Source organism: Balaenoptera ricei, chromosome 10 (genome assembly GCF_028023285.1).
Source record: "Balaenoptera ricei isolate mBalRic1 chromosome 10, mBalRic1.hap2, whole genome shotgun sequence".
Lineage (NCBI taxonomy): Eukaryota > Metazoa > Chordata > Mammalia > Artiodactyla > Balaenopteridae > Balaenoptera > Balaenoptera ricei.
The window spans coordinates 8,810,290-8,833,894 of NC_082648.1; the positions used below are offsets into that span (position 1 = coordinate 8,810,290).

The 23,605-nt window shown below is 37.1% G+C and overlaps 1 protein-coding gene across 3 annotated transcripts; it reads right to left on the reverse strand.

Annotated features, from left to right (window-relative positions):
- Positions 1–653: 653 nt before the first annotated feature.
- Positions 654–22,973, reverse strand: LOC132372993 (killer cell lectin-like receptor 2). 3 transcript variants are annotated; one of them, XM_059935294.1, is made up of 8 exons: positions 22,662–22,973; positions 21,052–21,168; positions 19,071–19,160; positions 17,392–17,631; positions 14,623–14,765; positions 12,624–12,730; positions 9,806–9,954; positions 654–715 (listed from the first exon to the last, which is right to left on the reverse strand). In XM_059935294.1, the coding sequence occupies exons 2-7, from the start codon at positions 21,164–21,166 to the stop codon at positions 9,822–9,824; spliced, it is 828 nt and encodes a 275-aa protein (XP_059791277.1). In that variant the 5' UTR covers positions 21,167–21,168; positions 22,662–22,973; the 3' UTR covers positions 654–715; positions 9,806–9,821. The 3 variants fall into 3 exon arrangements, with proteins under 3 accessions (XP_059791277.1, XP_059791276.1, XP_059791275.1); XM_059935293.1 differs by lacking the exon at positions 654–715 and adding an exon at positions 9,256–9,738; XM_059935292.1 differs by lacking the exon at positions 654–715 and having other exon boundaries at positions 9,256–9,954.
- Between the last annotated feature and the right edge of the window lie 632 nt (positions 22,974–23,605).

The window sequence follows — 23,605 nt, forward strand, 5'->3', positions numbered from 1 at the left end:
TCTGTGGAAATAAAGCCCAGCATGGAGTATTCACTTGAATTTTTTTTTTCACTTGAATTATTGAGAGGGACAGTCAGAAGAGAACCATTAAAAATTGGTGATAAGGACCCAAATATTAGTGTATAATGCATATACATAATTCCCTAACATTAGTATTTATCTCCTTAAAAAACAAGACTCTTAAATAGCAAACATACATTAACTATACGTCTAATAAAACAAGATCTTGCCGTGTTTTTTTGCTCTGTAATTAATTCATGGACCCACAGGAAGAAATGATGACCTGTTGCATTGAGATGTTGGACTCACTGTTAGAAGTCATTAGGCTTGTTATGAGAATTACTTCTTCTCTATGAAAAGGCTTCTAAGTAGTGTTTGTGCATATCGGATGCAAGAAGAAATATTCTGATTCAGAGTAAAGAAAAATATTCTAGGAGCAGTTAAAGTCTGTAATTGACTACCTTGGGGAAAAATGAGTTCCATTTCCAAGGAGGTGTTCAAACGCAGTTTAACCACTTGGCAGGCAAGTTATAGAGAGAAATTTACAAATTCAGTGGATTTTTGGACATATAAGATCTTGTTCAAACCTATGACTTAAGATTCTGTGAATCTAGATGCTTACCATAATCATGTTTCCTGTCAGCAGTTCTGGACTGTGTTTTCTTCCTTTTGTCGGGAGATTTCACCTCTGTGTAAATATCCTTCTCAGTCATTTCTGGATAGTAGAGAAACATATGGAGATAATTTGTGGTTGAAAGAGAACTTCCTCCATAAGTTCAAGAAAAAAATCATTACAGCTCACACTTCCCATACAGCGTATGAGAAATAGTTCTCTATAACAATTATGTTTGAGGAGATCTTCTTCCTCTTTTAGGACAATTCCTCTGAAGGGCTGAATTAAGTGTATATTGGAATTTCCCACCATTTGTGGTCTTTTGTAGGTTTGAGGGAGGCTGCTGTGCCAATGATGAATGGAGAACTGGGGGCTGAGGAGCAAAACTGTAAGGTATTCAGACAAAAAACAAATTATCATTTTGAAGAGGCTTTCCTACTATGCTGAAACAGATTAAAGTAATAGGTCAGAATGCATAAAAGCAGAGCTGTCAGGAAAAAGGCAGGCTGAGAAGCTGCAGCTTTGGCTGCCTGAGAGATTTAAGACCCTTTTATTTTTAAACCACAAATCACAAGGGTTTCCTGTTTTGTTTTGCCTTGTTTTAATCTTAAGCGATCTTGCTTTGTAGCATAGCACATCCTCTATATACTGTAATGCTAGATTATAGGAACACAATTTATAGCTACAGTGATAATAAATCCAGAATTATTCTGATTTCTCCATTATTCTGATTTCTCCATCTTGCTTTTCCTAAGTCCATCCTCACTTGTCAAACAACCTGCTTATATTTTTAATTCAGTGTGAGTTCCTTCTTCTGTGTGATGAGGAACCCATTGAAATTGACAGCAACCATGAGTAAGTGGTTCTTAGACATATATCTGGACATACATAACAAAAAATCCAGAGATCAAGGGGCGAAGGACTGGTCCAACAGCTCAGCAACATCATCATCATGCCACTGGCTCTCTAAAGCTTTCAGATCTGCTCTTGGGCATGTTGACAACCTCATGGCCACAACATAGCTGCCACAGCTCCAGGTAACTTGTCAGTATCCAAGGCAACAAAAAGAGAGTAGAAGCAATGCAAGCCATATACCAGAAATCCTCTAGCCAAATTTGTCTTAAGTTTCAATGGCCAAAGGTGGGCCACATGGCCATTCTGGCTACAAGGGGAGATGGGAAAGTGAGTAACTTGTGTGAAGACCGAGAGAAAAGGTGATTCAGAATGGCTCATGGATTGGTCAACAGTCTTTGGCACCCTAGGCTAGGGCTAACACAAGATTTAATGGACATCAACAAATTTTTGAGGACTTACTACTTATACCCCCAAATTAATGTACAAGTGATGAATCCAAAAGGGCATTTTAATTCTCAGAAAAGAAAATAGGAGCTATATATACATATATATATCACAGTATATAGTGAATATTAAAAATCTTTTACTACATTACTTGATTGGTGTTGTTAGTCTCTGCTAGTTTACCTATTGCAATTACTGGTATAAAAAAAATAAGAACTTAAAAGCAGAGGAATCTGAATAATTTTTGCCTTTGAGGAAATACAAAAGGTTGAGTTAGAAAGATTCCACCCGAAGGATGTGTCTGGGTTAGTGATACTAAGGGATTCCATAGGTCGTAACAACTTTATATGGAGAAGAAAAGAGGGATGAGTCCCAGAAGGGATCTGCAATCAAAGAAGAAAAGAAAAATAGTTTGGGACTGAACAGAAATCTTCAGGTACTTTTTGATCTCTGTACAATATTCCTTCTTTCACTGATTCTTTAAACAACTGCTCCTTATCTGCCTACTCTGGCTGAATACTATGCTGGTTGTCTGCTTTCATAGCTCCTCCATCAATGCCCAGTAGCCTACCTTCCATTAGCGCTAATATTCTATGGAAAGTGACACATCTGGGCTACAATCACCTTGAATGCAATGCCATTCTTCATTTTGTCCAACGGGCAAAATATATACTCTTCCTCCAAACCAAGCTGAATGCATTTGTTTGAAAAGTCTTCCCTGTGCCTGAGCAGAGTTACTCCATCCTTCCTATGGGTTCTCAGAACATCTTAATTATGACCCAATTACTTACGTTTTCACATTGCATTTTGATTATTTATAGATTTTTCTGTCCCCTGAAGTTTGAGCTTCAAGGGGAAGGGTCTGTGACTTTAATTACCTTTAAAATGTCAGTACCAAATATAATGCCTTGGACATAGTAAGTGTTAAATAAACAATTGTTGAACAGATGGATAAAGGAACAAATGAACTCTCTACTGAAGGAGACAATTATGAACAGGGAAAACTAAAAAGAAAGAGCCATTAATTCTCTTTTAAAGTATCTATGGTTCTGAAAAACCTAGGGCAGGACAGGAATAAAGATGCAGATGTAGAAAATGGACTTGAGGACATGGGGAGAGGGAAGGGTAAGCTGAGATGAAGTGAGAGAGTGCCATGGACGTATATACACTACCAAATGTAAAATAGATAGCTGGTGGGAAGCAGGCACATAGCACAGAGAGATCAGCTCGGTGCTTTGTGACCACCTAGAGGGGTGGGATAGGGAGGGTGGGAGGGAGACACAAGAGGGAGGGGATATGGGGATATATGTATATGTATAGCTGATTCACTTTGTTATAGAGCAGAAACTAACACACCATTGTGAAGCAATTATACTGCAATAAAGATGTTAAAAAAAAAAGTATCTATGACAGAACAATTTGATCTCCTTGAATGGCTTTGTCTCTAAACTTAAATACAAAGTGTTTATCTTCAAAAACTGTTCAACTTATAAGGAAAAAAAATCTCATATAGTCATTTGTTTGTATAGTTCCTGAAAACAAAATATTCCCTACCTAGATTATTATAGTTTATAACTAAGAGTAAAAGCTAACTAAAAGGATGATACAAAACATTCACAAAAAAATACTATTTCTAAAAAACCAAGAAAGGTAAACTTATATCTTCTCTACTTTTCTCAGTCTTCACAATTCACTTTATTCAGTTCTTAAAAAAAAAAAGAAAAGAAAAAATCTTTGGAGGGCCCAGCATTATTTCATTACCAGAATGGAAATTCTTTCACTCAAAAGACCTCCTTTTAATTCAATATAATTCTAATTGAAAATATTATAATTCAGGGGATTCACTCCCCTTCCCTAAAGTTTCATTACTCTGAGTTTACTCTAGTGTTCTTGAATTTCAAATATCAATCCCCATCAGAGAGAATTAAGGATGTTAACAAAATCTCCAGAAACAGAAGCTGATGACACCTTTGACCTTACCAGAAAGTTGCACAGTTTGGTCAGAAATAGAGTTGAGAGGGGTTCACTTTCCCTTCTAAAGCCTGAACGGGAGGAAAAGATCTGATGTCCAGAACAATTGAAAATACTCTCAGCAGTGGAATAGGAGATCTTGACATTTTAGAGACATTCTGAAAGTTTTGGTTCTTGTCAGAATTCTTACATATGTTCACACTTTTTAAAGGACCCTGGCTTCTCTCTTCACCTAGAGCATGCAAGCCAAAAATAAGTACCTATGAAGTAAAGAGTTTTGATTGATAAATGGAGGGGAAAAAATAATACCATGGATGAGTAGACAGTGAAAGGAAGGAAGCAGGAAAAGAAAGGAGAGAGGGGAAAATCTTCTGGACAGGATTCACCATTCTAAATGCCATTAAGAACATTTGTGATTCATGAGAACAGGTCAAAATATCAAAACATACATAGGAATTTGGAAGAAGTTGATCTCAAGCCTCATGGATGACTTTGAGGGGGTTCAAGACTTCAGTGGAGGAAGTAATGGCAGATGTGGTGGAAACAGCAAGAGAACTAGAATTAGAAGTGGAGCCTGAAGATGTGACTGAATTGCTGCCATCTCATGATAAAACTGTAATGGATGAGGAGTTGCTTCTTAGAGATGAGCAAAGAAAGTGGTTTCCTGAGATGGAATCTACTCCTGGTGAAGATGCAGTGATGATTACCGAAATGACAACAAAGGATTTAGAATATTACATAAACTTAGTTGATAAAGCAGCAGAAGGATTTGAGAAGACTGACTCCAACTTTGAAAGAAGTTCTACCGAGGGGAAAATGCTATCCAACAGCACTGCATGCTACAGAGAACTAATTCCTGAAAGGAAGAATCAACTGATGCGGCACACTTCACTGCTGTCTTAGTTTAAGAAACTGCCACTGCCACCCCAACCTTCAGCAACCATGACCCTGATCAGTCAGCAGCTGTCATCAAATATCGAGGCAAGACCCTCCAGCAGCAAAAAGATTACAACTCACTGGAGGCTCATATGATGGTTAGCATTTTTTAGCAATGAAGCATTTTTAACTAAGGTATGCACATTGTTTTTTAAGACATAATACTATCGCACGCTTAATAGACTACAGCAGAGTGTAAACATAACTTTTATATGCCCCCGGAAACCAAAAAAAGTGTGTGATTCCCTTTATGGCAACATTCACTCTGTTGCAATTCTGACTTGACTGCAGTGTTCTGGAACCAAGCCTGCAATGTCTCCGAGGTGTGCCTGTATTATCTCACAGGATGGTTATAATGAGAAAGTGAGAAAGTATATGTGTATCAACCAGAGTCCAGCAAGGAAAACAAATCTCTCTGAGTTTTTAAAACAGAGGGAATTTTATTCAAGGAACTGATTAAGAAGGTGACAAAGATGCCAAGAAACCACTTAAGAATCAATAAGGAAACTCAGAGTTTCGCAATACCGGGAAGCTTCTACTACCCCCTAAACTAGGGTTAAAAGAAAGAGGTGATTTCCTGGAGTCAGGATCACTGGCAGAAGCTAGAACCATGTAGATCTGTCCAATGAGAGGTAGGAACATAGGAGTAACGTAGCTGTTGCTAGAGATACAACCTAAAGTAGAGAGGGGTTAAAACTACCCTGGCTTCTCCCTTCCTCCCATCCTCCAATTTCCTATCAGCATCTCTTATTGACAAAACCCGCCTAGAATCCGGCAGTCCGGTTGTACGGAACACATCTTGTGCACCTTCTCAGATTCTCAGCCTCAGCTTAACATGCCTCTCAGTTCTTAACGACTTGCTTTTACACAGTGGTCCCTGCAATGATCACGGACAGGTGAGACTGCATGTTTCTACTGTCTGAAGTCTACAACTGACGTGTCCAGCTTGGAACACTGTTTCCAGACTCATAAGCACCAAACCACAGGGTATGAGAGCAGGATATGAGAAGCTGTCCACGCTAGGAGTGCAAGTTATTTGCTTTTTGCTTGGGATGTACTATAACCATTGGGAAGCAAGAGATAGAAAGAAATTGGCACATAAATTTTTTGTTCTCTTCTCCCTTCCCTTGACTGTTTACACTTCCGGTGTTTCTTTAGAGCCACATTCTCCATGGTCAAGTGACCAGTTTTGTCTCTTCGTGGAGCAGTGGCCATCTCAGTTATGCATCATCTTGTATTTATTTCCCATCCTCCTTCACCTCACTTCCCCTTTCCCTCAGTTTCACTGCCCTGTAAAGCATTGATATCACTTAAGTTTTGCCTCAGGCTTTGTTTGGTTAAAGACACTGGGAAATGCAGCTTGGAGGGCTTAGCTTCCCAACACCTGTGCACAAACAGGCCCAGAGGGGCATATTCTAACCTCATTGTTCATTGCCATCTTTATATTCGTATTTAAATTTTATGTAACAACTTCATGCGTCCCCCTAATATGAGGTTCCTCATTTCTCTAATAGGTCATGAAGCACAAGAGGAGTTATGCAGAGTCTGAACATCTGTAATGGGGGATGTCCCTCAGTGCAGTTGAGTCTTAGCTCCCTTATATGCCTAGTATGGCAGGATTCATTAATGGGGTGTTAAATAAGTGCAATAGCCCAGAGATCCTAAGGTAAAGGAGGACCTAAGGAAGACAGTCTAATTAAATAAAACTTGTATGTAAAGTAAAGTAAGAAAGAAACAGTTGGAAGGGGTCATTACACTAGATAAGGGATCCCAACTAGCTGAGGCGTTAGCTTCATGAGAAAAATGAGTGGTAGAAGTAGAAAGTGATAAATATGAACTATGGCTTCATGACCTATTACAGAGGTGAGGCTATTGGTAGCTATTTTTTACAGGTATTTTTATAGCTATATTTTTTATAGTTATGTCTATATGAGAAACAATTATATCTTTTTTCTTCTTCCTTTTCCACTGCCACTTTGTGTCAATGTAAGAAGTGATGGTGGAATTTATCATTGTAATTCAGTCTTCCAAACTATGAGGGGCCGCATCTAGAGCTGATGGGGAAGACTGTATCAATTGGAAGCCTGCTACTTGAGGTAGACATGATTAATGAGGCTTTGTGTCTCTCCTTTTGTGGAGAGGGTGAGACCCTCTCTCTTGGTATAGCAGATAGTTGCCTTATATGAGGATGGATACAATCCTTCCTTTCATTAGATGGCACCATCTTAGCCCAGAGTTCCTTGGAAAACAGAGCCTGAGGCAAAAGGCTCAACACCTAATGCCACAACACCTAATGGCGGGAAGAGGTAAAATCCAAAGGAAGCAAGAAGGAGAGGCAAAAGGAAAGGGAGATGATGAGTCAGGGAAAGAAGAAAAGGGAGTACAAGACGGCACATTTTCAGGCTGGCCACAGGTGCACAAGAAATCATTTTTTACTCATTCAAATGGAACATCTCTGAGGGGTCGTTACACAAACCCTGCATCTCCAAACAGTCCATCAGGTTGAAGGACATGGCTATCAACTCACTGGCAGCTTCTTTCCTATCTCCTTTTTCTGGTGAAAATTTGCCATATAGGGCCTCTATATCCCTGCATTTCTGGATTGTGTTAGCTGAAGGCTTCAAGCAACCTCTGGAAAGCCACAGCTTCTGAGGGGTCTGAGCACTGGATCTGCTGTGGCTCCTGCCACTGTAGACATGATGGAGGCCACGCCACAATCTGGCGGTTGTACACGTAATGATAACCTATTTTTACAACCATGAGTACAAAACAAGCATTGCTGAGGCTGCTTTGGCTAGGAAGCTAGGCAAGCATCCAAGAGAGTGAGATAGATGGGACTGGGAGATCAGGAAAAGCACCTAAGCTAGGTCCAGTGTGTTGCCCTTTGATGGGAGATGCTTGAATCTTTATATTAAAAGCTTTACAAATGTTCTAGATTTAACTTTGATCTAACACAGGTAAAGACCTAAGTTTGACAAAAGGATATACAAGCCCTTGTTTAAGAAGCCAGGACAATAAAAGAAGTTAAATTCAAAATAAGTAGAAGAGAGGAAATAAGATAAAAATAAAAGATAAATAAGATGGAAAGTGGGCAAACTTTTAAAACTTCAATGAAACAAAAAGCTGATTTCATCAATAAGATTAATAAAGTTGATATAAATCTCTAGCTAGACTGGTCAAGAAAGAAAAACACAGATTCAATAATATCAGAAATACAAACAGTATAAGAAAAGAAAGGACATCATTACAGATCCTACAAACAGGAAACAGATAATAAGGGAATATTATTGTTATGGGTTGAATTGTGTCCTCCACAAAGATATGTTTAAGTCCTAACTCCTGCACCTATAAATGTGACCTTATTTGGAAATAGGGTCTTTGTAGATGTAATCAAGTTAAGATGAGGTCAGTAGAGTGGGCCCTAACACAATATGACTGGTGTCCTGGGCTTCCTTGGTGGCGCAGTGGTTAAGAATCTGCCTGCCAATGCAAGGGATGTGGAACTCTCATGTTTTGCTAATGAGAAAGTAAAATGATACAACCACATTGGAAAACAATTTAGAAGTTTATTATTAAATATGCACTTACCATAGGACTCAACAATCAAACTCCTAAGTATTTAATAAAAAAGAAATGAAAACATGCATTCACACAGAGGCTTGCACATAAACGCTCAAAGCAGGTTTATTCATAATAGCCAAAAACTGGAAACATGTCAAATGTCCAAACATGGATGAACAAACTGTGGTATATCTATACAACGGAATACTACTCAGTAACTGAAAGAATGAACTACTGATACATGAAAGAACATGGAATATGTCAAAAACTAGCTGAGCAAAACCAAGCCAGATACAAAGGAATATATGATGTACAAAAATTCTGTAACAAAGCAGACAAAATTAAATTATAGTCACAGAAAGCATATCACTGGTTGCCTGAGACCAGGTGGGTGGTGAGAGGGAGAAAGGAACTTCTGGAGGTGATGGAAATGTTCTGTGCCTTGATCTGATGGTGTTTGAGAGGTGTATATATTTGTTTAAAACCCACTGACCTCATGACTTAAAATGAATGCATTTTATTGCATGAAAATACAACTCAATAGAGTTGATTTTTAAAATGTCAAGGTCAAGAAAGACAAAGAAATCCTGAAGAATTGTCCCAGATTAAAGGAGACTAAAGAGACCTCCCAACTAAATGTATCACATGATCCTGAACAAAGAGGAAAAACAGGTATAAATGACATTAGAGCTACAGTTGAGAAAATTCGAACATGGGCTATAGATGAAATCATAGTACTGTATCAGTGATAAATTTCCTGATTTTGACAATTGTACTATGGTTATAGAAGACAAAGTCCTTGTTCTTGTGAAATATTTAGACAAATAGATGTAATATCCTGAATTTATTATCAAATGAATCAGCAACGAGAGAGACAGAGAGAAAAAAAAACTATAAAGGGCACACAGAGTAAAATATAAACAAATGGTAACTATGGGTAAAGGTTATATGAAGGTTCCTTGTACTATTGTTTCAACTATTCAGTAAGTTTGAAATTATAGCAAAATTATTTTTTTTTAATGAGAGTCAAGCATCTAGATGGGGTGGGAGGGAAGATAACTACTTTTTGGTTATTAACTGTGATCTCTCAAAGCCAGAGTCTATTGAAATGATTTATCCTATTGATAAGGAAAAGACCCAGGCTATTTATCAGAGCTCTTTAATTGATTCTGTGGATGTTTCAGGGAAAGAGAGAGTAATTCCTCAAGGCCATTAAAGAGAGGGGTAACTGCTCTCCAAAGACAAAATGATTCTCTCTTCCCCAAGAAGACAGATGGCATCTGATGTCTTTAACCATAGTCCAAAAGAGCATTTTCTTCGTCCTCCATCTCATCTCTGTTTCTACAGTGGACAAAGTCCTGCAGTCAAAAACAAAATTACTACAGGAAACCAACAACAACAGAAAAAGAAAAAATTCCATTTCACCTTTTCTCCTTAGTGTCTATTTGAAGCAATCAATTCTCTTCTCACAGATACAGTTATAGGTGTTAGAGCAATCAATATTTGCTATTCTTGTTGAGGTTAAAAATGCACATTCTCCTCTCCCAGAAGAAGAAGTCATTATTGCCAAATTACTGTAGAACAGAAAACATGCATGGCCAGCTGTTTAATTCTGAAGGTTACAATAACATAAATCATATTTTTAAGTCTGTTGCCTAAAGATCTGGAATATGGAAATATTAAACATAACTTTATCACTAAAGATTTTCTACTTCTCTTAGCCCACTGAATAGAATAACATACTCTTGATCACACCCATAATCTCCTGTTTTGTTCCACACTGGGAATTTTTGATCAGAGAGCAATATTGCTATGTTGGGATCATGATACAGCAACCTGCTTCCCTATGTTAATTATTTCAATAAAAGTGAGAGATTTAAAAGGAGAGGAACTAAATTTCTGTGACACAGATAACAAGGTCTCATGTGCATACACTTTAAGGAGAAAAAAGTAGAATTGGAATATAGTCAGAGATGAAGTTGTTTAATTGATGTTTTTATGTGTTTTATTTCTTTTCCTTCCCCACCCTATCGCTAACAGTTATTAACTAAAACACGAAAATTCACTGAAAAACATCTAAAGCAGGACCTCTATTTCAGCAAAGTGGTGGATTAGGTGAGAACTATCTTCCTACTGAAAATACTTTAAAATGCTGAATAAAAACAAATTTTAAAACCTCTTCAATAAGTTAATGAACTGGCAAAAAGCAGATTCACACTCAGGCTGAGGGTTAAGTAAAGGTGGAAACCCAGAAGGGTAAGTGAGGCACTGAAGCCAGTTTTTCCCTTAATTGATGTAGAAGGCTGAATAATGAATTCAACCCCAGATGGGGATTCTATACAGAAAATAAGCTACAAAGTGTTGAGACCAAAGGGATATATCTCAGTATAAACCACCTTAGAACTGTCTTGAACATTGGATTTAAGTAGAAAAGAAAAAGAATAATCCCACCTAACAATCCAAAATCACAAACCACCCCTCATGTAATTTGCATTTGCTGTATTACTTAGGAATATTCGAATCTGCTATAGGTAAAAAGAGAAACAATTAAGGAAGATAAATGAAACTAAGTAGCTTGTGAGGCATAGGCAGAAAGTAGGAGATGTGTTAAGTACAGATAAGTAAGCTAGTAACCTATGTGACATGTTAGGTGTAGATACAGTAAGTAGAGCCCATGTGTGCTCAACACAGAAAAGGAGGAAAGAATCAAATAGATACAAAATATCGTACATAAAATATACATGATGCACATAGATACTCAACATTCATGAGGTTTTAAGTTAGCCACCCACTGGTGACACTCATTCTGGCCCTCTGCCTAAGAAACGCAAGTAAAATCCGTAGCTGCTCATCAGGTTAATTGGAAAGCTGCAACTCTACCCAGGCTTACATGCTCCTGTATCCGCCCAATAGAGAAAATGTGTGTGCTGGCCACGAGAACCTTCTGTCTGTTGAGCCCCCTTTACTCAGCCCCCAAGTCTGGTCCTAGAAACCTTACACCATCGTCAGGGAAGTGTGATGCCACAGAGCCAGGCCATATGAAGAGAGAATAACTCAGGATCCAGGTGATCCTTTTAACCCACTTGCCCCTCAGCCTAAATGTGACAACCTATCCCATCCCATCCAAGTATGATAAGCTATCCCGTGTCTTTCCCCTTGCATAGCGCTACGTGTTTAAAATGGATTTAATTAACTGTGCAATTTGAGCATCTAATTTTAGCCCTGAAAGTGTTCGCCTGAAAGTGTACTCACAGGCTACGGTCACATCAAGGTTATTTCCTGCATGACATCTCTTGTAGGTTTGCGGCCCAGAACTACACTACTGGCAGGGTCCAAATTTAGAATTAAAAATGGCTTAGATTCACAATGCTCCAAGGCATCCAACAAAAGCAAATTCTTTCTTGAGGAAGCCACCTTCATCTAAGTCCTCAAATAATTTCCACAGCAGCTCAAAAAAAAAAAATCACTGAACACTACAAAGAAAATGGCATCATGAACAAAAGTCAGTAGAAGTGATAGGTTAGACCCACAAAACTTCAAATATTAAAATTATCAGATACCAAATATAAAAGTAGTGTGATTAATATCTTTCAAGAAATAAAAGACAGCTTGAATATATGAGTAACTAGCAAGAAGATTTGAAAGTGTAAGAGAATTCTTAGAAATAAAAAATGTAACAGTTAAGACTTTTTAAAAAATCATTGAACAGTTCAACGGCAGATTATAACTACATGTAAACCCAAGAGTTTACAAAATACTGCACTTAACAGAAGGACTATAGTGAGGTGTGTGTGTGGGTACGCACGCACGTGTGTATGTTTGGACCTACATTTATGTATATTTATAATTAATATAAACTACTAATTTAAAGGAGTTTCAAATGAATTTTGGGGATACTCAAAACACTCATTCATGGTTGTGGGAGAGATCACCATGGCTAAGTCAGAATGGTCCAATCACATCATATCACCTTACTTTATGATTTGATTTTATTTTGCGTACCTCATAACACATACTTTTGATCATGTGTTTAGCATCATAATTTTATTATTAATAACTCTGTATGACATTTCTCATCCTTTTTAACTGTACTTCCTGAAACATTTCTTTAATCATTCTCCTTATTCTTACTGATGACCTCTACTTGAAAATGAGTTAAGCCCTGTGAAGCAAGATTCATTTTAGAAACAATCCTTCCAGCCCAACACCAATATTAGAATTTGAATGCATCCCGGAAACTTACAGTCCAGAAGATATGCCATTGTCAATCCATTTCCACTTACTTTCCCTTTCATTAAATGATAAACCAATCCAGTAGGAACTTCGATAAGTCTGGGATTGAAGGAAGATCTATAAAGGAAACAATACATATCATAGGACTAAATTCCCATCTGTTAGATGAATGAAAATAAGGACAGGTAAAAGACCCAGCTGTTTCTACGACCAGTAGGCTGCTACTTTCTACATGATCCTTCATCCCTCCTTCCTAAAAAAACCCTCTCTCCCCTCAACCCCTGTATTTTCATTTTCCAAAGTAATTTTCTTCCAGTAGCTTATTCATTTATGTTACAAATGGCTGCCAGTCTCATAGATTATTTAAAATGTGGAAAAATTTAAAATCTAAATATCTAACAATAGGAGAGTTGTTAAATAATGTATGACACTTTATGAAACCATTCAAAATCATGCTCCAGAAAAAATTTAAAGGTAAAGAAAAATAATCATTACATATTCCAAGTGAAAGAAGGAATCTTCTAAACACATTTATTAAAATAACAAATGTTTGTGGGGACGTGTGCATTAGAGCCTTCAGCTTCATAAGAGAAAGACTTGCTGTTGTTCAGTAGTAGGAAGGGGTAAAGGGAAACAGGGCAGTATTTGGAGATATTTACTATGTCCAAAAATGTAATATATCAAAGTGACATAGTACATAATGTCTGATTAAATGACTGAATATATTTTTAAATATAGGTTTAAATTTAACTGTGTTTTACTGCAACAAACATAAAAAATTATTTTATGACTTGACATCATAAATTCTTTTATGTTACAATTTAAAACATCTACTAGATTTGCATATAAATTTTGTGTTGTTTGTCTAAATGATAAGCAGAGATTTCAGAGATCGTTGCAAATATTTCTCTGTAAAAACACATTGTGTGTGTATGGACAGTTTTTATTAGTAATAAATTTAAAAGATAATTTCAATATTATTGTCACTGTATTTTCTCTTTTTTACAATTCTTTTTGAAAGATATACATCTTGATACAATAAATACAAATATTAATCAAGTAAATGTTACCTACAGATGCAATGAAAATCACCATGAAGCTAATTTGTAAAATCGTTACCACTTTTATGTTCCTCATTATTATCTACATTTTGCAAATGGGAAAATTGAGGCCCAGAGAGGTTAAGTAATTTGCCCAAGGTCACCCAGCAAGTAAGTGGCAGAAATGAATTCAGTCCCAGGCAGTTTGGCTCCTGAATTCCTAATAGTAACTACTAGACTATGTTGCCTTTGGGTTCTTAGTTACCGCCTTATAGGAAAAAATAACTGCTGGTTCCAGGCTGCAATTTACCAAAGGGTTAAGTACTTCATCAAAGGAAAGGCATACTTCTCTGTGAGGGGTTCTCCTGCAGAGTCCTAAGAAAAGGAGATGATTGCAAAGACCCCAACTGCATCTTCAAGGGGGTTTCCATTTTGGAAATAACAATGTTCATCATGATAGATAATATGTATTGAATGCTTAGTAAATAGCAAGATCACATGCCTATTAGCAGGCAAGGTCTCCTGGGAGACTTTTTTAAAAATTTTTTTATCTTTGATTCTGTGGAAAACAGGAAGGTGTTTGAGAATAGCATTCACCAAGAGGGGAATATTTACTACAGATTTTGATGAAGTCATACTTAGCCCTTCAATTTCAGTGTTCAAGAAGCAATTCCCACTCCCACCCCCTCCAGGAGACAGGGCTTTCTGTATTACAGTCTTCATGTTCTTTGGTTCTTACTTTTAAGTACTTAGCTTAACGAAAGGAAAGACCAAAGATATTTCACCAGGAAAAACTTATTTTTTTTTTTGAGACTCTTAACTATACAATTTTTGTTCACTCAACAGACATTACACAAAGAATAACTGAAGGTTCCTCTTTCTAAACTCCCCCATTTCCTCAGTATCTTGGGCCCAAGGGTGAGAGGCAGAGGCCAAGAGAATAAAAGTATGTGTAACCGTCCATGATACCAGTTCCTCTTTATCATCTATCTTCAGAAGAGATGAATTGTAACTTTGGCAAGTCTGTTTACATCCCTTCCAGTCTTTACTTTCAGTGGTAAAGTAGTAACAGTTTACTCCTGGACAGCACCCGTGGCCTTCATTGAGTTTGCCTACAATATACAAGGTGAAACTTTAAATGTCTTTTCATCTGGTATTTTGTTAAGTAGAGCAAGATACTTATCAACTCTCCATAACTAAAAAATCTTAACAGCTATCACTAATGATAATGTGAGGTTCACCAGAAGTCGGGAATGCCAAGAGATATCTGCATTCCCATATTCATCGCAGCACTATTCACAATAGTCGAGAAATGGAAACAACACAAATGTCCATCGATGGATGAAGAAAATGTGGTCTATTCCTACAAGGGAATATTACTCAGCCTTAAGAAGGAAATCCTGCCATGGGTAACAGCATGGATGAAACTTGAAGATAATTATGCTCAGTGAAATAAGCCAATGACAAAGGGCAAATACTGCATGATTCCACTTATATGAGATATAAAAAGTAGTCAAACTCAGAGAAATAGAAAGTAGAAAAGCGGTAGCTGGGGGAGGGGAAATGGGTTGTTGTTCAATGGGTACACAGTTTCAGTTATGCAAGACGAATAAATTCTAGAGATCTGCTGTACACCATAGTGCTTATAGTCAACAGTACTGAATTGTACACTTAAAAACTTGTTAAAAGGGTAGACCTCACGCTAAGTGTTCTTACCACAAAGAAAAAAGGGACATAAGAAAACTTTTGGAGGTGATGGATATATCTATTACCCTAATTGTGGATAGTTTTACTCATATATACATATGTCTCAACTCATCAAATTGTATACACTAATTATATGCAGCTTTTTGCATATTAATAATACCTCAATAAAACTGTTTTTTAAATAATCAAATTAAATTTAAAAAATTTTTAGGATTCTGTAATGCCTTCTAGATAAAATTAAAATTATTCTTCGGAATTTTTTCTTTTCCTCATACATAATATACCAAATTAAAATATTATTAATCCTTCAAAGTATGTTTACGATTTTTTTTTTAATAAATTTATTTATTTTTGGCTGTGTTGGGCCTTCGTTGCTGCACTTGGGTTTTCTCTAGTTGCAGCGAGCGGGGGCTACTCTTCATTGCGGTGCGTGGGCTTCTCATTGTGGTGGCTTCTCTTGTTGCAGAGCTCAGGCTCTAGGTGCACAGGCTTCAGTAGTTGTGGCACGCAGGCTCAGTAGTTGTGGTTCGCAAGCTCTAGAGCACAGGCTCAGTAGTTGCGGCATGCGGACTTAGTTGCTCTGCAGCATGTGGGATCTTCCCGGACCAGGGCTCGAACCCATGTCCTCTGCATTGGCAGGCGGATTGTTAACCACTGTACCACCAGGGAAGTCCCTGTTTATGATTATTTATAGAAGAGAAAAATTGAAAACAGTCTAACAGTCTAATAAATAAAGCATTTAGGGCTTCCCTGGTGGCGCAGTGGTTGAGAATCTGCCTGCTAATGCAGGGGACACGGGTTCGAGCCCTGGTCTGGGAGGATCCCACATGCCGCGGAGCAACTGGGCCCGTGAGCCACAGTTGCTGAGCCTGTGTGTCTGGAGCCTGTGCTCCGCAACAAGAGAGGCCGCGATAGTGAAGAGGCCCGTGCACCGCGATGAGGAGTGGCCCCCGCTTGCCGCAACTAGAGAAAGCCCTCACGCAGAAACGAAGACCCAACACAGCCAAAAATAAAAAAATATAAAAATAAATAAATAAATAAAAAACATTAAAAAAAAAAAGCATTTAAATTGTTACAAATATAATGCAATAACACACAACCACTAACAGACATGTTTGTGAGGAGTATTTAAGACTATGGAAAAATGGTCACAGAAGTTAAAAAAACAAGATGTGAACCTTTCTGCAGTATGATAACCAATTTTTTTATAGGTAGAGAAAAGTAAAGCTAAAGAAACTAAAAAATAAAATGTTATTAATTCTTCAATAATAGAGACAGTACATTTCTAGTAACTACCACACCTAAATGATATCAAATAAGCAAAATCTCTTTGTAAACACTAAATACATATTTAGTAGTTGTTGATTAACCAGGGTGATTCATTGCATCTTATGCATGATAACAGAGTTTACTGTATGAGATTTAATATTATTATCTCTTGGATGTTTTTAATAGTATCATCACACAGAGTTGTACAAACATCAACACTCCGGCAGATCTTGCTGATGTACTGGAGGGAGTATATATTGATCACAAATAGACCAAATATCTGAAGTCAGTGCAGAATGGAAACACACACACATACAGTTATCTTTACAACAGCATCCAAATGAAAGCCCTTGTGCCCATTTTAGCCTAAGTATATTTTTACTGATAGTCTCCATATTTCATGTCAGCAACAAAGCTGGAGAGCCTGATTTTCCCGCAGGTCCAAAACAATCCAAATTTTCAGGGGTGCTAATATACTATTTCACCTTCTGGGAGCAGAAAGAAAGCAAGAACTGCCATTGACTTTTGGGAAATATAGGGCTCTACTAATCCAAACATGACTCCTGGGGTCTCAATCCCATGTTTGAAATAAGCAAACCCAAATACCCATATTACACCTAAGAGGCACAAATTAAAAGTTATCTAGCAGACCTGGATCCCTAGCATATAACATAAGCCTGTATTAAGCCTCAAAGCTTTTGGAAGGGGAAGAAGTAATGGAAAATTGTGCCATCTTTCATTCAAGATTTCCTCCATACATACCTATATTTCGCCAAAACTTTGAAAAGATCTCTTGTTTATGACATCCCTTCTTTTTTGTAGGAGGTAAGTCCAGTCCCTTTTCTTGCTGAAGGGTTTTAGTTTTTAGCATATCATATTCTAAATTCTTATTTATCAAAAGTTGTTCTTTTAAGTAGCTCTCATTTTGCATAACATGGTACTTCTGACTGAGGTTCCGTAGAGTTTCCTCCTGTTGATGTTTTTCTTGAATATACTGAAAAACTAAAATTAATAGTATAGACACAATTTTTAAAGTACTCATAATGCTTAAATGTTGAACTTTAGGACAGGAGAAGAAAAATCTCACTTTGACAACCAACCCATTTCATTCCTTTAATTAGTAGTTTTACATTTAGAAAGTAACACCTCAATAACTTGACCATATAAATTGAAACATCAAATTTCTCACTATAAGCCACCTAAGTGTAGAATAAATAAAGCACGATTTCTGAATAAAATTATGATGGTAACATCTAACCATTCAGTTCAGTTTCTAAGTTAGCACAACATTTACAAATCGGTACCAAAGGACAAACCAGTCAACATTTAGCAACACATCTTCTGAGTACGAAAATCCGCACTAAACAACATGAAGAAATAGCACCATTATCATTGGAGCAGATGGAATATCCATAGGAGAAAAGTGAGGAAGATCCAAATAAGTAATTTTGTCTGAGTGCAACATATTGGTAATTTTCCCTAAAGATGTCAAGGAGCTCAAATAAAAGATAAAAGGTTGAATTCAAGATCATCTAACATCCATGCATAGAATCACTCTTTTTACTAAATCATTTCTTTATTATATATTTAGAAAAAATTAAGAGTAAGTCATAATTTCTTTTGAACAGTTGTTTCTCAAAGAATGTGTATCTGAGATTCACAGTGATCTAAACTTAGAAGGTGGAATACAATAGTAGTTCGCCCTTATCTGTGGTTTCACTTTCCACGGTTTTAGTTACCCTGTCAACCGCAATCTGAAAATGTTAAATGGAAAATTCCAGAAATAAGTAATTCATAAGTTTTAAATTGCATGCCATTCTGAGTAGTGTGATGAAATCTCGTGCCATCCCTCTTGTCCTCCCCAGGAAGGGGAATCATTCCTTTGTCGAGCATATCCTGCCCTTGTCAGTCACTTAGTAGCCATTATCAGATGACTCTCGAGGTATGCGGTGCTTGTACTCAAGTAACCCTTATTTCACTTAATAATGGTCCAAAAGCACAAGAGTAGTGATGCTGGCAATTCAGATATTCTCTTACTGTGCCTAAATTATAAATTAAACTTTATCATAGGTATGTATGAATAGGAAAAAACATAGTATATACAGGGTTCAGTGCTATCTGCAATTTCAGGCATCCACTGGGGGTCTTAGAAAGTATCTCCCGTGGAAAAGGGGTCTACTGTACTAAGTCCTGTATCAGAAGGAATGTTACCATGTCTCATACAGAATGGGACAGCTCATTACAGCTTCAGAGATATTGGAATAGGTAAATAAAATGAAAATGACACTGTGGTTATGTCTGGGGAAAAATCACTAAGAAAGAACCACCTGGAACATTCCCTGATTACAGCCATGGAATAATTGATGGAGCATGGTTAATACCTACTCAGTTAGTGGTTACTTCTATGACTAAGACTTGAAGGATGTATTTCAATTACTCACTCTTTGTCCCCAACACTGCGGTTGTCACCAACAGAAGTAAACAGAGGGTCCCAAGAGTCACTGCAATGCCACACCAGGGCACTGAAGAGTCTTTAAATAAAGAAGGAAGAAAATGATCATTAGGGATACAGCCTGACCCACTACTCATCTTAACCTGAACACCATTAGAAACATAGAAACAATCGTCTCTGAAAATTTTACAAAAATACATTGTACAAACCGTTTTAATTTGCAATCTAGTAATTATAGTTTTAAAGTTTCAGATTTCTGACTTACAGTCACCCATTTTAGAAATCCTACACACAAGAACAGTCTTGTAAGATTTTTTAAATGCATTCCTTACAAAAGCTCAGATGGCAATAAACACAATACACATGTGAGAATCCACAGTGACATGCATACTTCTTGCTATGATCACAACCAATAATGAAGAGGAAGGAAAAAGCAGTCAATATTCTTGAGAAACTGGTAGCCAACAGTGGGTATTCTGAAGCTGCAAATGTGACTGGGGCCTATCCCTGAAGAACTTTCTAGAAATCGACTTTTCCTTCTTTTTCTTCAATTTTGTTTTTTTCTCTAGCAGTGCTCCATTTTCCCTCCGACTTTGAAGGTCCTCTATATCTGAAAATTGTATCTCTGATGGACACTACATTAAAACAGTAAAAAATTATTCTCAATTTAGAGTTTGTGACACTATTTGAAGGTACAGAGAGAGAACGGAAAAATTAGAATGCCCCTTTTGATTTGAACATTTTTGTTTCTTCATTGCCATTAAGTTTTGGTACATATTTAAGACACCTGAAATACCTTTTGTCTAAATAAAAACATTGTTTCTAACGCATATTTTTCATTTCTTCAACATTCTGTAAGACTTTTATTTCTCTAGGATCTGCACTGTTTTCTTTTTTTTTTTTAAGGTTTTTTTAAAATTAATTTATTTATTCTGGCTGCGGGCTCTCTCCAGTTGCAGCGGGTGGGAGCCATTCCGCCTGGGGGTGCGGGCTTCTCACTGCGGTGGCCTCTCTCTTTGCAGAGCACGGGCTCCAGGCGCCAGGCTTCAGGAGTTGTGGCTCACAGGCTCCAGAGCGCAGGCCCAGCATTTGTGGCACACAGGCCCAGTTGCTCCGCGGCATGTGGGATCTTCCCGGACCAGGGCTCGAACCTGTGTCCCCTGCACTGGCAGGCAGATTCTCAACCACTGCACCACCCGGGAAGCCCCTGCAATGTTATCTTGAGACTCTAGTCTGTCTTTTACTTTTAAAATCCTCATGAGGGACTTCCCTGGCGGTCCAGTGGTTAGGACTCCACGCCTCCACTGCTGGGGGCCCAGGTTCCATCCCTGGTCGGGGAACTAAGATCCGGCAAGCCTTTTGGTCCGACCAAAAAAAAAAAAAAAAGTCCTCATGAATTTCTCTTGACCAAATTTGAATGAAAACATGCTATTGGGACTTCCCTGGTGGCGCAGTGGTTAAGAATCCACCTGCCAATGCAGGGGACACGGGTTCGAGCCCTGGTCTGGGAAGATCCCACGTGCTGTGGAGCAACTAAGCCCGTGCGCCACAACTACTGAGCCTGCACTCTAGAGCCCGCGAGCCACATCTACTGAAGCCCACCACTGAAGCCCACGTGCCTAGAGCCCGTGCTCCGCAACAAGAGAAGCCACCGCAATGAGAAGCCCTCGCACGGCAACAAAGAGTAGCCCCCGCTCGCTGCAGCCAGAGAAAGCCTACGCACAGCAACGAAGACCCAACATAGCCAAAAAATAGATAAATTTATTTTTTAAAAAAATTCTATTACCTTCTCAAATTTAAAAGAATTAATTTCTCCATTCTCACAAAATTAAAAACAAAAAAGATATTAAAGACCATTATGGTTTCATATTACCAAGAACCTAGAATATAGATAGGAACTTTTTATTTCTAATGTCAGAAGTTTGACAATTCATAAGAGATGGGTGAATTTAGACGCTTCAAACATCTACCTTTTCCGTCAGTCTTGCCAGGGCTTTGAGTACTACCAGGCCTTAATCTGTTTTGTGACTCCGAAGGTGACCGAAGAAATCTCAGGACAGAATAAGTCACTTCTTGATCATTCATCTCTAAAGTAAAAAGAGGTATGTATTTTGCATTAAAACTTTGTAACAGAATGATTTCTATCCAAAGAAAAATTAAAAGGTTAGTCTATAGAAACACACCAGGATTAAGATGGATGTGTGTGTGTCTGTGTGTGTGTGTGGACGTGTGTTTATTAACTCCTTCAAGTGCCTAAAGCATGTAGACTGAGCCTGATTTATATAAGAAATGAAAAACTTTCAGTATTTTTGCTAAAGTCATTTGTACTCCTAGTAACTACAGCCATGATTATTAGAAAATAAGGAAAGAATTTTTTTAAATTTACCAATAGATTAAATAGGCTGGGTCCTATTCAGTTCAGCTCAAAATGTTCAACGTACATATACACATATGTTAGACAAAGTGATTCCATCCCAAATTACTGAGACACTTTTAAAACTATTAATTCAAAAAACAAAAATTCTATTTTGGGGGGATTCTGAAAAAATATAAATATCTTGGCTTAAAACATATATATATACATATATGTGTGTATTCAGGACTACATATCAGTAGTAAAAAGTTCTTACAAGGATTTGAATAGTAAGTCAATGGCAGTTTGAGATAATTATTTCTTGACCCGAATAGATAAATACATTGCATTGTTCTTTTCAACTATAACATGACTCTACCACAGTGTTCCCCAACGTGTATCCCATACACCAGCTGCAAAAAAATTACTGAGGGTTAACACTGAAAATTGGTTAACATTTCAGATTCCAATGTCTCGTGGGAGTAAAAATCTCTCAGGTTAGATCCCAGACACCTGTATTTTTAATCCCCAATGATTATGTGTATATTAAAAGTTTAGAAATAATCTTCTAGTTGCCAGAGAAGCCTATGTGAAAATAAAATTTGTCAGTAGGTAGTCTTTAGTTAATATCCATAAAGGGTTCAATCTATTAGTAGATATCAATATAAAAAATTATTAAATAGTAGATATTTTAAATATACCTTGCTTCTTATATTAATCACTATGAAAAGGTGCTATCCAAGAAACAGGAAATATGGAAAACATATGGCACATGTAACTATATTCTTTAAATTTTTTTAATTTCTAAAAGTTCCTGAACTTTATTATTCACATTTTCCCTAATTTCCTAAGGAAAATGTGTCTTTTCTATTATAGAACCCTCTACGATTGATGAGATAATATGTAAATCATGAGACCCGAATAAAAAGTAATCCCCTAAATCCCTCTGCTTTATTTTGATAACACAAAGCAAAAATCATAACATATTTTAAAAACAGAAAAAAACCTTCCATGAATGCTGAACTAGTTTTCACATCCTTTAGAGTTAATGCAGTTCTAACCCAATCAATAAAGAATGCTTTCCTATCCATTCCATATTCATGCCAAGTCATTTATAATAAAATGCAATATTCCTAGAATCTTTTTTTCCCTAGAATCTTTTCTTTGTAAGTCAGACAAATGAGATATTCAGGTACAAAGATCTGAGGGAATAAAAGCAAATGTTACCTGTATTTGTGCCATGCAGCGAGGCAGGCAGAGAAAGCTGACCCAAAAATTAGGTGAGAGAAGTTGGCCTTTCCAACCCCAGATCCCTTGGGTGCGTGAGTGGCTGAAAGATGGAAGGCAGAAATGAACTGTCTCTGAATGATACTCCAACTCAAAATTTTCTGCCCCTCCTCTTGACCAAAGTGATAAAAGGAAATTGTATGATAAAAGCTGATGTTGACGAGAAAGGAAAACTGGTCATGAGCCATATCTTCCTCCTTTTCAGCCAACCAACCACTTGGGTACTCTGCAGAATAGCATTCGAAATCTACATTGGAGGACTGAAAAAATAAAGGAACACAGCTTTGGTGGAAACAAGAAGTAAGATCTTTAACAAAAACTAGCATACTTAAAAGAAACTACTAGTAAAAACTACTGATTAAAATGTATATGCATAAATATAGAGACATCTACACAAGAAATATTATGACTAAACAAATAACCTGTCTCTTAGAAACCTTCTCTTATAGATTGCTATTTGAAAAAAAATTTTTCTTTTCCCATTGATGTTTAATGCAGATAAATGTATTTTAGAAAGTATTTTAAAACATCCATAATTCCACTATAAAATTTTGGCGTATATGTTTCTAGTTTTTTATCCGTATGTTTACTATCAAAGTTGGTGTCATTCCACACACAATGCTTTTGATCTATTATTTTCTAAGTGTTTCTTCATTTAAAAATATTCATCTAAAATGTTATTTTAAAAACAATTGTATAGTTTTTATCCATATAGATTATACCATAATGTATTTAGGCAATCCCATACTGCTGGACATTTAGGTTGTTTCCAATTTTTTGTGAATATAAAAAAAATTTGTCCTGTACTTTCAAATATTTCCTTAGGAAAAAAATTTTAAACAAGAAATTATGGGGCCAAGGGATATATACATTAAAGAACTTTG